Consider the following 14,868-nt stretch of genomic DNA (forward strand, 5'->3'; position numbering starts at 1 on the left):
TGTAATGGGAAGCATAATGACTTCATGTGCATATAAGATGTTTGCTGACTCGATTAGTTGGCTGTGCAGCAAGTACTCTAGTTGGCTAATGCCCTATCTGTCCTGTTGTTCTTCTGATTAGTTTCCTAGAAATGGAGAGCCTGTATATATCTGCATACCTAGAATAAAAATAGCATTTAACCTCACCTAGATAACATGGTGACATATAAATGGAATGCATTGTTTTTCAAATAAGTATTATCAAAAAAATAAGATATTGCGTGCACTTGTGTGTGTGTGTGTGTGTGTGTACATATGTGTGTGTCAAGAGACAGTAAGGAAATAAAATCTTTTTGTTGAAGAATCAAATGAGTATCCACTAACACTTCAAAACTGTATGGAATGCTTTTCTACACTTCAGTACAATACTTATCCCAAAGTGTCTATAATATAAACTCGACTACTGTAAATTTTCATGTATAGTAAAATATAATATCATGTCCTTTGAGCTTTGTCATGGAGCATCACTCACGAGTTATTTTAATGCCTTAATTCATCATGGCCAATTGTTGTGCTGCTCTCCCTCATCTCTATTTTGGTCAGCTACTCAACATATTTGTTAGAACTTTGTTACTCAAAGTGTGATTCCCAGACTAGTAGCATCGACACCGCCTGGGGGCTTGTTAGAAATGCAGAATCTCGGATTCCCACACCAGACTACTGAGTCTACATTTTAACAAGATCTCCAGGTGGTGTGTGTTCACGTGAAACTTTGAAAAATCTTGTGTGAAAATATGTATTATGCCAAGAAAAAATATTGTAAAATGCTATAAGTATATATATGTACTCAGATACGCGTACACACACTCATTGAATACAACAGTGCTATGAGGCAGCTGTAATTATTATTGCCATTTCAAGGATGAGGAAATCTGAGGCACAGGGAGCTTAAATGTCTTGCCAAACGTTACATCACTAGTAAGTGGCAGAACTGAGAGTCTAACCAGGCAGTCTGACCCCATTCCATTAGAATGCTTCTCTTCATAACTATTTAATCATACATATTACAACAGCAACTAGGCTCGCTTTTGTAGATGTGAGACTAAAACAGAAATGAGAGAGGACGAAACATATCTGCACCTCTTACATCTTAATATATTTTTTTGATTTTATGGAGTGAAAATTTTCCAATTTCAGAAAAAAATCTATTTGGGAGTGGGCAAAGAAAATCAATGCCTTTTAAAATCAAGGTCTCTTAAGGTCTTAGCTTGAATTTGCTACAATATTTTTTCCTTTTGCAAAAATAGTATTGCTGAAACAGCTCAGAAAACTCAGTTTAAAATGTGTGATTAATTTCACCTCCGCAGTGGTCTTTCACTCTCTGCCTTGAAAGCAGTCTGCTTTTACCCTATATTGAGTGATAATGTATAGACAGATTCACTTCAAATTATTGAGTATTATGGGATCTTTCTAGATGAAAGGTTTTTTTTACTTAGCCACAGTTCATATCTTTTGAAACCCCGAGGGTATATTTCAAAGAGTTACATGGGTATTGAATTGGGTTCAGCATGTTTAAGATCTTTCCCCACGATATTTGGATTTCAGATATTATATTTTAGAAGCTAAGCTGGTAGGCAAAAAGGTAATGGCTAGTTCTTTCAGAAGGGAAGACTTAATAGCTCAATATGATGGCACTTTTAATTGGAATTTCAATATTTGGACTTAATTTTGGTTGAATCCTGAAACTCCAATTTTCTACTTGAATAAAAACAGACATTTTCCAATATATCTTGTTCTTCTGTCCAATTCAATTCAGAATCAACACTGAGAGGAGAGGATGAAACATTAGAAAACAATAGTATCGCAGTGTTTTGAATAGTTCTAAACTAGTAAAACTAGCTTTTATAGAAAATTATCTCTGGAAAAACACATTAAACAGAAAGAGCTGAATAAAAAGCATGATGCTCCAACAACTGAGAAGGCCTTCAGTACATTCATATTCCAAAAATATCTCTAATGAGTACTATATCATTGTAACTAGAGTCTGAATTAAGCTAAGAATCTCTGAATTCCTTGTTAATATTTAAGTTAGTCTTAAACAATCAGTTTAATTTGATGTATTCTTTAAAAGGACTCAGACATCATGTATGTGCCTCTATGAAATTGATTTCGCCTTCAAATGAAAGCCAAGAAGTATTTATGCATTATAAGGACACACATTTTGCAATGAGATAGGCAGGGTTATAGTTAAATAGAACTATCAATTAGGAAAGAATTGTGCAGTTCAGTTTTGGATTAATTTACGTGCATAGATCGAAAGGAAACACAGTCTGATCCCAACCCTGGAAAACTACACCATTAAAACAAAAGATATAGTGTGCCAGTGAGACTTGCAATACACTACTGATGAGCCAAAGAATAGGAGTAGAATCTTCTAAAAGTCAATTAAAAATCACCATTTTTTACATGCTTAGATCATTTTGTGCTGTAAAAATTATGTTATTTTTGAGATCATAAAGTATTTTTCTGAAAATATTTTTTTTATTTCAGCATGACTTTTTCAATCCAGAGAATTAGCTTCCATGTCATCAATTTAGTATAAAGAAAAGCTAACAGACTTCCTAAGTAAGACAAATTTCTTCACATAGTTTAAAAGTTTCAGCAGAGTGCAGCTCCTTTTTAGCTCCTAAAGTTATCCTGCTTTCATCTCCAGTTCTAATCATTGTCCATAAAAGAGTATTATAATGTTAATTACAAACATTTTTACTATATGGCACACTATTAACTCAGTAGACTTGAGTCTATCAAAATCACTTTCCTGTTAATTGTAACTTCATCATTCTGCTAGAAAATTAAGGTAGGATAGAATGACAGGAATTTCAGAATAGAGGAAGAGTTGAATTTTCAGCAGAATGGATGGATATACTTACATATTCATTCTGTGTTTTACCCCCTTGAGATTCTTTTTATGTACTTTTCACCATATTTAGAGGAAATATACCTTCTAAAATTCATTTTTAATCCCAGTTTGCTCTGTAAGTAATACATACACATACACACATACACACACTAAAACATTTATCTACGTTAGATAACAATAGTAAAGATTAGCTAGCTTTCCTGACAGAGTGATCATTAACATTCAGCATGTTTGCAATTTTCCCTATAAAACTTTCACTGGTTAGCACTAATAATAATTTTAGAAATCAGCAGCCCATATTGCTCAAATTGCCTTTACAGTTGTAGAAGATGCTAAATGGGAATGTATTTTATTTTTAATACAAGGCCGCATCACATATATAAAAAAGTTTTCCATATACATATATTACAACAACATTTCCCTTGAGGGATGGTAAATATTTAAATTTTGTACTCATCTATTCTCAGCAAGCTGCTTCATTTAAATTGCAAAAGGTAGCTACTTACCGACATTAGTGACTCTTCTGGTTTAGAACATGATAAACATCAAATCTCAGTTTAGGACATTAAGCTATTGCTTAAAATGGCTAAATCTCAGTTCACTCATTTGCATAATGAGGGAGTTGAACTAGATAGCATCAAGGTCTCTTAGAGCTCTAAAACTCAAAGACTATATAAAAGACAACACCTGAACACGTACATTTTGAGATGTTAATAGTTACAAAATTATGACCCTAGCAGGGGCATTAGAGATCAGTATAATCCCCTCATTTTATAGCTAAAAAAAAAAGACACAATGAGAGTAAAAGGCCTATCCAAGGCCACATAGTTAGTTAATTGCAGTGCCTGGATTAGAACCCTGTAATATGCAAAATGATGGCCTAAAAGAGATGATCTGCTATGGTCTGTGGTAAAAAGATTTCATGAATAGGGATTACAAAATGAAGTATTACAATAAAATTATTAGTCAATATCCAAATTTTTAAAAAGTATGATTTAAATAGGTACCCCAAATAACATTTAAAATCACCTGCTTTCTCACTGCTTTTAAGAACTATACAAATTACAGGAGAAGAAATTTCTAAGAAAAATATAAACTTTTAAGGGCTAATTTCATATAATACTATTTAGAAGAACTTTTTTATGTGACCAACAATTTTTTCCAATATAAGATTGATAAAAATAAAGTGCGAGACAAAGATCATATACTTTATGTTTATTTTAGTGGAACTGGGACAATAACTACTAAGATTATTGATTAAAATGGGGGAAATTGGTTCAGCAAACACTGCCACTTCTATTCTCTACTGGGAATCTTCAACATTCAATAAAGATGTAAATTAACAAACTGCAAAAATTATAAGACAGATTGTCTATAGTTATTCATTACTTAATGAATTCCTTGATATACTCACCAGTTGTTGGTGTTCTGTTGATGTGAGCAATTATGAGAGTTGCAAGTTATTTTACAACTTAAAAGTGTTTGGGGACAAAATACACTGCTATAATGCTCCTCATTCATTAAAAGTTATAAATTATTTTAAAACAAGAAATTGGTGTGTGGTTAACTCTGCTAAATATTCCAAGTCACCCAAAAGTTGCATCTTGCATGACTGATTATATTATCTTTCAAAGAATTACAAAAAAGAACAAATGGCAAACAGTTTTGTCTTATAGGCAAAGAAAAGTGAGGAGTGAGAGTAAGAAAAAAAAGCAGAAGACAGAAAAGGTCATAAAATGAACTGCCTCATGGCTCATAAATAATAGAAATATAAATGTCAAATGAACTTTATTATATGGTGTAGGTAGCCTAATAAAAATTTAGAAGCAAAGGAAAGCTTATTGTGAGGAGAAGGCCAACTATTCTCTGTCGCTGAAGGCGGTTATTCAAGCTTACTGACATTCCAGACCTTATGGCATTGGCTTTCAATTGGCAGCTTGTGCCAAGCTCCTAGCACTTGTCATTTTCAAACAGAAAAGACAAGATAAGAGATTGCTTTACTTAGAGTGGCCTGCTTTTGAGTGATAAACCTCTATCTATCCATATTAGATTTAAGATACTAAAGATACACTCATCTTGGAGGCTGTCACCCAAATGGAGTCCTGTAAATGTCTTCAAGTTTCCAACTTTAGAGATATACTTTTCATTTTGATCCATGGCTTTTGTGACTTTTTTTAGATTATCTCTGGTATGAATCCTTCATTGCCTTCACAAAGCCTGGATACTCCAAATTAGAAGTCATTTTTCAATTGGTCTGTATTGTAATCGCATTTCCTGTATAAGAAAGTTGGATATGATAGGATGGTATAGTAAGATTTGTTTCATCCATCTTCTTATTATGATATATTTTTAAACTTTCATAAGTTTGAATAGAGAAAAATTGACTTTTAAAAGCATGTGAGTTTAAGTGATAAAATTAATACATATTACAGAACATCTGCCAGTAGATCACTGTTTATATCTGCCTAAGCTCCTTTAGTATACAAACTACTACCAAGTGTGCCTTATTCTTTCCCAAGCAATGGCAGACAGCTCACTCTTGGGTGAAACCATTCTTCCTATTCTATTTATATACGCTATTATTTATATAGCACATCAGGGAATAAAATAAGCTGGTAGTCATAGACAGTATTCATGATTGCAATAGTTTTCCTTGGAGAACAAATAAAAGTGACTTTGATGTTATTGCTAGCTTAAAAAAATATTACTCTATTTGAAGGAAACTTTTATTTCAATAGAAGGGTAAAGCTATATGTTGTCTGTTGGCAAGGCAATGAAAGCTAGCAGGAGTTTGTCTTATACCTCCAGAATCCAGGAGCACTAAGGCCAGTCCCTTTCTCCAAGTGGGACATAACTAATAGAACTGATAGTTGATAGTATCACTCCTTTAAAATACTGATTGATTTATCTTTCAAAATACGTGACTTCAGGTTTGCTGAGCTGATTCAAATTATTTATTTATTTATTTACTTATTTATTTATTTTACTTCCTCCCCTTCTGTGGACTGGCACTACTGTACAGGCTAAGAATGAACACAGTTTTAGGAAACTATCTTTCAAATATGTAACCAGATGAGACAGAATTGGCCTGGGTGGATAATTAACCTTTAAAAGGAGCATAATGTCTCGTTCTTAGGTTGAATACATTTCCTATTTGTTTCATATAGTGGTATTAACAACATGATGGCATTCACTTTTCTTTCTGTTGTAATACAGGAGTTGATGTGTGGTTTCCCTCAAAAATGCATTTTAAAGAAATATTAGAGGGCCAATGTAGTCAAATTTCCTGGATATTTGCCAGCAAACAAAAATAGCTGGTTAACAGTTATATGAGTAACACTTGCTAAACTGTGGATTTAGATGATTTTCTGTGACTTTCTAGAAGAGTAAGGGCTACTGTCCCTTTAAATACATAAACCACTATTACTCTTCTTTCTAACGAACTGAATGGTATTTTCTCCTTGAATTTTTCAGATGAATAATTAACACAGTACTAGTATATCAAAATCTGCCTGGAAAAAAATTTGGATAGTTTTATTTTGCCTTTAGATAGCTGACCCCTAATGTTCTTAACTATGAAGGGCTGGGTTTTAATGATCCATTATTAGGTGATTCTTTTAAAATTACATATTTTTATTTTTTTTATTTTACCAATTGTCTACATTTAGAATTAGATATTCATCTAATCGAATACTCAACTAATAATTGGCCTAGTGTTATTCATGTCAACAGTCTCAGCAGATCAAGACAAAATTTGGCATTTCTCTGAGTAGTATTCTAGCCAATCAAATGGGTCTCCCACTTTTTATATCAATTAATTAGATTGCTGGTAGAGGATCAATCAAAGTGTGTTGCCAAGGAAAGATTAATTACTTCCTTTTTTGTGAATTAATTAGTACTACATTAGAGTGCTAAGCAAACCTGATCTACTGAAAGAAAAATGAATGTCAAAGAGATTTGTTAACCTGAGATATACTCTAGCAGAGAGATTTATCATTTTAAATTAATGATAAAACACATTGCTCTTTATTATAATGTAGAACTTCATCTCTAAATGCTCTTGGAATTCTATTTTTTTCTTTTGTATCACAGAAATGAGTAAAATAAAAGAATAGCATTAAAAAACAATTTTTTAAAAGTTGATGAAATTTTACACATAAGTATTTTATTACTTTAAGCTCAAATTTTTGATACTAGATCAACTATAACATTTTCAGATAGAGTGAAGAAATGTGCGAAATTACCATATCCAATGAAGAAGTTCTAAAAAATGCAAATGACATAACTTTTGAAGTTAAAGAAAATTAAAACACTGTTTAAACTACGTCTTTTTTCGCCTTCATTTAGGAAAATTTTCTTGGAAAATGAAATGAGTTATGGCTGGTAAACTGAAGACTGACTTGAATCTCTTAAGAAACATTCAATTTCACCATTTCTCTTTCAAAGAAACATGGATGTTATCTATGTTCAGTCAAATTATAATAAGTCAGCAGATAATTAGAAATTTCGAATAGTTATCCTTTTCTCTCCAGCTTACCCATAGTGAGAGAGTAGCAGTACAGTCTCTGCTTAAGGGAAAACACACACACACATTCTGACTTCATATGTATGAACTATTCAGAAATCTCTGAAGTTTAACATGGTAGACCTTTGCTAATATTTCTGTGTCTCAGAACTTAGTCTCAATTATAACATCAGAGAAATGTTTTACAAAAGAAAGATGGAAAGCATTTTTGACTCTTCTCTTCATAAATTATATTTTACCTGATGCTACTTGTAAATAAGTAGATATGAACATATGGCCACATGTAGTTTAGTGTGTTTAGAGTAGTCCCAAGAGGATCACACTGTCTCCAAATCTCTCAATTAATACTATATCTTGATATATAAAATTCCCAGCAGCATACGATCACCCTTTGTGCTCTACCGGGCCACACTCTTGTCTTGCAAAGACATTACCTGTTATAGTATACGCAGTAACCCAGCAGCAAACAATAATGCTATTTGTGGGTTGGATTTCTGTTTGTTAATGTTTTACCAAATTAGCTAGCTTCAAAGAGGAGGGTCTATTGGAAACAGTACACATAATTTGATGAGGTTATAATGGGACATAAGCTGTTAGACAAGGAAGACAGAACTGCATAGAATGGCATTAAGTGACCCTCATACCAAAGGCTAAAATCAGGAGATTATAACTGTGAAATTTAAAAATTCAAAAAGCCTTCACATGGAATGAGACGGGTTGTTTTATTAAACTTGTCTCCTGAAAGAGAAATAATTGGATTGCGTTTGCTTGTTTCTTCTTTATCTTAAAAGGGAAAGTTAATAGTCTTAGCAAAAGACTCAAGAAAATGGATAGCATAATTTCTTCATCTAATCAGCAGATTTTTATCAACCTGAGAACTATATTTTTAAATAGTATTAATAAATCCCTCTAGCAAATTTTGGGGAAAATCTTATTCATAAAAGTTGTATTTCTGTTTTTTGAACTTACAAGGAATTTTCAGAACTATGTACTATTTTGGGCAATTCATTAGCAGAAAAGAAAGCAGATCGAGGATGTAATGCATTTCAAAATATGAAATGGGAACTGCATAAATTAATTTCACTGCTTAAGGAGAGCATTTATTTCCTCTAGCAGTTTACATTGCTATTTGTGGTGCTATTGACTAACACGGCACAGTTTATTGGCATCTGCTCCACATCACGAAACTCATTATCATGTACTATTTCAGAGCTATAGAGTTTCTTTTTGAAGAGTCAAAGTATTTTATATTCTGTATTAGCCTAAAGAGATTATTTTGCTATGGCAAATTTTGCATCAGCTATTTTTTCTTTTTAATCAAAACAAAACACACACACATGCACTATGTTAAAAATCTCACTAATATGTCATATTAATAGAACTTCATTTAAAGTGAAATATTGTGCTTCTTGCACTTGTAATAAGATCCTTTGTTGTTCAAAATGGAACACCTAACAGAAAAATTCTCTTGGAACATGGCTTATTGGGAAGTTTCAGGTTGAGCCGGAGAGTAAGTAGTTAATGTTACTCACAGTAAAAATAAACTTTAAACTTTGACCCATAAATATTGTCACACTTACACAGAAATGGACGTTTATTTTTAATTATCTCTACTCTTTGCATAAGTTTATTAAAATAACAAGTAGCAAAAATTTATTATTTGTATTACCATCATCATTGCTTACAGCCATCCCAATTTTAAAATAAAGCATGATTAATAAAGAACTTTGTTAACCTGGAATTTTCCATTGCTTCATCCTATAGAGTACTTATGAAAAAAAAATTCGGTGGTCAAAATGATAGTGTCAATATGATTAGAGGAGAGAAATGATTAGTCCCTGGTAGAAATAAGCTTTAAAGTAAAGCTCTTAAGTATTCAGCTCATACATATTGTTGCTAACACTTGCACTCAACTATAAATAACGTCAGGACCTGTAAAGAACTCTGCATTTGAATATTTTTTAAACATCTACTTATTACTAGGTATAATTGAGACCAATAAAGCTGTATTTAATTTAAAATGTTTTATAATTTCTAATGCATACCAGTTCTGCCCCTATTACTATTAATATCCCATCTTAGTCTCATTCAGCATGTAAGTTTATTTCAGGGTTAGATCCACACTGTGGATGCTTTACTCTGAGTTTATTCTTTAGTTGTTGCTATGTGATCCTCTAAGAAAAGGGCTTAGTAACACATGTCATAAGCAAAGGAATCAATTCTTTCTAGTTTATGAAAATGATGCTTATTTCTTCTTTATATTATTCGTTAATAGGGCAGTGATTAATTAAATTACAAATTAAATGTAATTTTTGAAGTAAAAAAGAGCAAGGACACCTTGGCTTAATGCATATTTATTACATATGACCATATTCTTGTTAGAGATTGGCTCTGAGTTTGTTATAGTGGCGGATATAGTCACAGGTATGTATTTCTACCAGAAGTCATGTTGTGTTATATGCAATAAACAAAAGGTAGATTAGTGTTGCATATCATAGGAGAAGTTTTCATCTTCAGAACAAATATTGATAAATTATTCTAAGTATAAAATTGAATATAGAGATAGCAGATGTTTAGGACTTTCTGAATTTGGTGACTAAAACTTCTCTAAAATGTTTATATTGAAAACACCTTTAATATCCAGTGTCTACTCTTGTAGAGAGAAAAGGGTTGATGTTAGCCTGTCATTGGTTCTGTATGCTTAGTCTTAGATTATATCTTGATGTTTAACCAATACAATTCCCTTATTTTTTGAATTTTCAAAAATACGGGATTAAAACACAATGATGGGGCAACTAGAAGAATGTGCAACTATGACATACAACTATCTACTGGGGCTTTGGGGGAAACATAAATTAAAAAAAAAAACAACAAAACACAATGATGGGGAAGCCATTTTGTTCTCAAAACTGGATGCTTTATTTAAATTACATATCCATCCAATCCATAATGCTCAAAATAGCTTTTCAAAATTTCTATTTTAAATTAATTTATTTTATATGTTTATGCTAGTTACTTGGTCCCTTTTTTCATATTTGTTTATACCTATGACTCTTGTCTATCACATAGATGGTATACTCTCTTGTACCTACACACTTTTATGTATATGAAACATATCTGGAGCAAATTATAATTCTTGGAATTCAAGAGTCTTCTGAGCTATGTATAACGTTACCAAATTTTGTATTTCCCAAAATTATGAGGAAACAGGGATATTCAATACATGTTCAAGATAATAAATTTATTGAAGTTCTCTATTTAGTATCAACTTCATGATCCTTTTTAAGAGTTCAACATCTTTGGATTTTGCAAAATATAGCCTTTATGCCTTCTGTCTAGAGATCAAATCTGAATATCTTTCTAAACAGTAACATGGCATAAGACATGGTTTCAGTACATTATTGAAAACCTCAGATAAACTCCTTTACATTGGAGTTGGGATCTCTTATTTCCTCAAAAAAGAATCAATTGTTTGTGGTTCTTATCTCTATTAAAAATAAAAAATAAAATCTAGAAAATAATTTATATGAATTATAAAAATAATTTATATGTACACAAAAAAATTAAATGAATAAAATAAAATAAAGTGGCTGGTTATATACATATAAATACATATATATGTATATGTAAATAGAAACTTCTAGCTATGCCTAAACAAAATGACTATATTAAACTTCATAATAAATTTTATTCAAAGTAGACATGCTTACACATTTGAAACATTATAAACTGCTGCATATTTGCTTTCCACCTAATTCTGTATTTTTACCTTTTAAGAATGTGTTACTACTCATATTAACATAATTAACTGGCCAATATTATTATGGCTAAAATTGTTTGACTTGCAAACACAATAAGCCCATTTATATTGCAGAACTAGGGAGGTATCACTTACTGGATTCGGGATCAGAGTTACCATCTCCTTCAGTGCGGTTGTTGGGCGCAACATGATCAAAGTACTCCTCCTGAGGATAGCCAAGGGGCAGGGCATGGGATGTGCTGGGAAGGCTGTCCCTGTCATGGTCTCCCAGTCCACCATCACTGCTGCTTTCCTGAGAGCCTTCTGGTAGGTGAAATGTGACACGCCGCTGGGACTGAAAGGAAGAAAGAAAATTACAGGGTTTCAGCTATGATCTGAATAATTGCCTAACACATCCAATTTAGAAAATGTATTATTTCAGCTATCTAGTGAAGTCACATTAACATTATCTTGAGTTGTGAACAATTTCAGAGTTTTGTGAATAGTCAGCTCTGTATTCTAACTCCCTTCACCTGACAGCAGAGTTGCTTTTATTATATTTTTAAACAGGGCACATCCAGAGGCAGAATAAAAGTCAACTTGTTCTAAAGCAAGAGGCTGTCAGCCTTTATAGACATTTGAGCACATTGGAAATTCTGATTATCATTTGAACATGGACTTATTTAGCTATTATCTGACAAAAATTTATTTTTTGAATAATAAGCATGAATAAATATAACAAAATTTTATTGCTACATCTGTAAGATTCTAGTGGGTTGAAACAGTAAATAATAAATTTCTTCAGTCATATAGGCTTAGAAAATTAAAAGTACAAATCATCTTTTTGAAGATTCTTAGGGGAAAACTTTTGATTTGTAATTCATTTAAATCAATTCTACACTCTAAAAAATAAAACTAGTTACGTGGTATGGATAACAGTTGATGGTAATTATAAAAGCAAACTATAGGTATCATCTTAAATGGTATTTATAGCAGAATATAAAAAATATATACATGGCAAAATATAAAGATGAAGCATTTGGTTTCCAAAACAAGATGTTCATGACATCCAGTAAGGGTGATAACTTGACCAGAGGTAGCAATATTTTTGTTTGCAACATTGTTATATGTGGTAGCTAGTCTCCAAAAATAGCCCCACAATGGACCTCACCTCTTGGTATTCAAACCCTTTTGTAGTCCTCTACCACATTGAATATGGGTAAGCCCTGTCTAACCAAAACTTGCAGCTTCTGCTTTGCTTCCTTGGAATATTCACTCTGGGGAAAACCAGCTGCATTGAAAGAAGTCTGACTACTGGGAGACTGCCATATTGTGAGGAAGCTCAACCTGGCCGTGTAGAAAGACTGCATAGAAAGACAGTACGATACCCAGAGAGGCCCAGCTGTTCCAGACACTCTAGTTCAGGTGCCAGATAAGTATGTGAAGAATCCACTCTGGACATTACAGTGTATGGTCTCATTTGAGCCATCCCAGCCATCTTCAGACATTTGAGCCACCCCATTTGAGGCACCAGTCATTGTGGAGCAGAGACAGCAATCTCTGCTGCGTACTACCCAAATTCCTGACCTAAAAAATGTAAGTACAATTGGTTTTTGTTTTGTGCTCCAAAGATTAGGGATAGTTTGCTATGCAACAATAGATCAACCAAAACACTTCACAACTAGCAGTATGAAAGATGAAATTTAGAGATAGTTATTTAAGAAATGTATACATATCAAAGATCACATGAAATTAAGCACTGGGAATTTCCATGACAGAATGTGTATAGTTTAACAAATTCAAGTTTGACAGTCAGCCATTTTTTGAGGTGGAGATATGGAAACATTTGAAGATTATTACTATAGATTGAAGTGTGTTTGTGTCCCCTCAAAATTCATGTGTTGAAACCTAATCCCCAATATGACGGTATTTGGAGGTGGGGACTTTGGGAGGTGATTAGGTCATGAGGGTGGAGTGCTCATTAATGGGATTAGTGTCCTTATAAAAGCAGTCCCAGAGAGCTCCCTCTGCCCTGCTGCCACTTGAAGACACAGCCAGCTAATTTTGTCGGTGCAGCAAAGCTGAATTTGACTTTTCTCTCTCTAAGAAGCCATAAGCTCATTTAGTTATAGGTTAAATCTCACTTAATTCCAAACGTTATTTATAGTTAATATATTTTCAGCCAGTTCAGGTAAAACATACACATTTATACTCACAAACCTTTTAAAAATGCAAGACCTGGAAAAATAGCATTTTAAAATGCCTGAAACAATATATTGTCGACTTTTATCTACAGTTAGCTATTGTATATAACTTAAAGTCAAAATAATGTTTAATGCATAGATTAAAATATTATTGTATGTAAAATAAACCAATTCAGTGTGAGAGTAATTTATGATTGTTTCCACAATAATGCATAACTGTTAAGAGATATTTAAATTTTCTAAGACACAAGTAATATATTTGAAGTATATATATATATATATTATGTACCCTAAATATATATATATTTATTTATAGAAATATATAAAATTATATATAAATATAAAATATATAATATATATTTATTATATATTAATTAATGCATTAATAATATAAATATGATATAATATAAATGTAAATATATAAATATATATTTAGGGTACATGATATGTATGAGTTGTGTGTGTGTGTGTATATATATGTGTATATATATAAGTATTTTTATCATTCAAATTGTTTAAAGTATTAGACCTAGATAATAGAATCTATGAATAAGAAAGCAATTACCACTGACAAAAATAAATGAATCTAGAATTTAACATGTGCTGGTTAAGCATGGATTCACATATCCTAACAGAACTAAAATTGCCAGTGAATAGAAGGTAAAATGGTGTCAAATGATAGAAATAGGGGCTATATATTACTTTCTGATGTAAGGGAAATGGAGTTTTGTTTTCACTTGCTTATCTACATAGAAAAGAAGGCAATTTAAGTAAAAATGATATTACCCTATCCTAGGTCACCAGTACTAGTAACTTAACTAAAATCCCTTGCAAAAGCACGGCCTAGAATGAATCTGTAATTGTCCTGGCCATGTACTCACACCCAACCCTCTTGAGACTCATAAATTGAATCCCGTTAGGGGTAAATAAGAGAGAATGAATGAGTTTGTAAGCACTCCTTTTAGTGCACACAACTTCTTTTTGTCCCTTCTTGAATGCACATAGAAACACCACTAGCACCAGCACCCTGTGCCTGAAACGCAGTTCGTATATTTGTCATTATCATATATATACCTTTGAGGTTTCAAAAGTAGAGCAGTCATATTTATAAACTCTCTTGTTTATATTAGCTTTAACAAACATCAGAATGCCTCAAGTGGAAATCAAGCTATGCTGTTTGGTCGTTAATCGCTCTATATCACTTTAAAATGGTCTAAAGTCCAACTGCAAATTGGGGATTTGATTTCTTTGTCAATTCACAGTTTCAAAGTTTACAGTCTGAAACATTGTTTTATCTATTCCTCTAATCTAGAGAAGGCATTCAAATATCAACAATTAAATATAGTATTCTATTTCTTTATTCAGTGAATTCACAAGAGACTTTATATTCGCACGTGTAATTAACTAGGTTGTCCATTGTTTTACAAAATCTCCATGAAATATTTCCTTAGGTGAAATTGTTAGAATTTATTCATTTTTTTGTTGTGAGGAAGATTGGCCC

General features: G+C 32.3%; 1 protein-coding gene across 2 annotated transcripts in view; it reads right to left on the reverse strand.

The window, feature by feature from the left end:
• Positions 1-14,868, reverse strand: part of LOC106802872 (protocadherin-11 X-linked-like) — a 395,975-nt gene that overhangs the window by 195,600 nt on the left and 185,507 nt on the right. For both annotated transcript variants that reach the window (XM_014792355.2, XM_087427294.1), the window contains one exon: positions 11,320-11,518. In XM_014792355.2, the coding sequence (XP_014647841.2) occupies positions 11,320-11,518 (199 nt within the window). The remainder of the gene's footprint in view (positions 1-11,319; positions 11,519-14,868) is intronic.

Source organism: Ceratotherium simum, chromosome X, assembly GCF_057802395.1.
Source record: "Ceratotherium simum simum isolate JZ-2026a chromosome X, ASM5780239v1, whole genome shotgun sequence".
Lineage (NCBI taxonomy): Eukaryota > Metazoa > Chordata > Mammalia > Perissodactyla > Rhinocerotidae > Ceratotherium > Ceratotherium simum.